The 1,311-nt window shown below is 52.1% G+C and overlaps 1 protein-coding gene across 1 annotated transcript; it reads left to right on the top strand.

Moving 5' to 3' along the window:
* Positions 1 to 397: 397 nt before the first annotated feature.
* LOC139081417 (histone H2B type W-T-like) lies at positions 398 to 823 on the top strand. The gene has a single exon (XM_070606986.1). The coding sequence runs from the start codon at positions 407 to 409 to the stop codon at positions 821 to 823; it is 417 nt and encodes a 138-aa protein (XP_070463087.1). The 5' UTR covers positions 398 to 406.
* Positions 824 to 1,311: the final 488 nt, after the last annotated feature.

Below are 1,311 nucleotides of genomic sequence, written 5' to 3'. Positions count from 1 at the left end.
CAACAGGGACTTGGGAGATGGAGGTCGCAGTCTCTCAAGGAGCTAAAACAAATTTCTACAATTTGGGTGCTTTTGGTACGATCTTTCCAAAGTTCCTCTTTTGGGGCATGAATCGGCTGACGTCATCAGATGATCTTTTGCCCTATACGGCATCTTTCAAAAACGTTCTGCTGAAGGTCACAGGTAGTTTAGAAGTTGACAGATTCCCACACTGGCTGGTGGGTGTGATGCCAAGCAGGAGGATGACCGGTCACATGTGACAGGGTGCCAGTTAGCGCGTTGCATTTCATCCAATCACATAGAGAGTTTGCCGATGACGTCAGAGAGGTAGCGCCATGAATGCGCCACCACCTCTCAGCGGCTGCCATTGTTCTTCCTTCAAAACTGCTGCAGCACCAACTCTGACATGGCTGAGCCCGGCTCTGAGCCTTCCTCTGAGGAAAGCCTCGGCACCACGGAACCCACGGAAGCCGACCCGAAGAGTCTGAAGCAGAAGCAGCCAAGGCGCCGCCGCCGCCGCCGCCGCCGCCGCCGCTGCCGCTGCCTCGACAGTTTCGCCACCTATTTCCCCAGGGTTCTGAGGCAGGTTCACGAGGGCCTGAGCCTGTCTCAGGAGGCCGTGAGCGTCCTGGATTCGTTCGCGAAGGACATCTTCGAGCGCATCGCCGACGAGGCCACGTGCCTGGTCCGCTCCACCAAGCGCTCCACCATCTCGTACGGAGAGATCCAGACCGCTGTGCGCCTGCTGCTGCCGGGAGACCTTGGCAAGCACGCCGTGGCCGAGGGCACCAAGGCCCTCATCAGATACATCAGCCGCCGCTGAGCTGCCTCAGGAGCGCCGGAGCATCGCAACCCAAAGGCTCTTTTCAGAGCCACCTCACTTGGCGGGAAAAGAGCTGTCGCCCGAAAAGGAGGGATCTACTCTAGTTTGGTGATCGTGTGGCATTCGGCTAAAAGGTAAAGTATTTTTACCATAAAGGAAATATTATTGGCTATACTTTATATATATTTGAGTACAGTTTATTCCACGGGAAATCCTGGATTTTCCTTGACCTTGTTACGTTTCCCGGCTTTCCTAAACCGTCGTTTCTCTTAGATGTTTCTCTAGGTCAGCCTTAAGGGGGAGTATTTTTGTTATAGTGATATTTTCCTTTTTCACTCTCATTCTCTCACAAACGTACGGTGCAATTTTCCCGAAGTTTGTTATGTGTGGTATACAACAGATAAGTGTAGAAGCAGATATGAGAATCCCTCTGACTTTGTTAGGCCAGTTTGTTAAGTTGATTTTCAAATATCTGAGACAATGCCCGT

This window comes from Equus przewalskii, unplaced genomic scaffold (assembly GCF_037783145.1).
Source record: "Equus przewalskii isolate Varuska unplaced genomic scaffold, EquPr2 contig_R2145, whole genome shotgun sequence".
Classification (NCBI taxonomy): domain Eukaryota; kingdom Metazoa; phylum Chordata; class Mammalia; order Perissodactyla; family Equidae; genus Equus; species Equus przewalskii.
Note: the sequence above shows the minus strand (reverse complement) of the source record. Positions and strands in the feature narration are given on the sequence as shown.

Coding starts and splice junctions, on each gene's coding strand:
- LOC139081417 (XM_070606986.1), top strand. CDS start 407: ATGGCTGAGCCCGGCTCTGAGCCTTCCTCTGAGGAAAGCCTCGGCACC.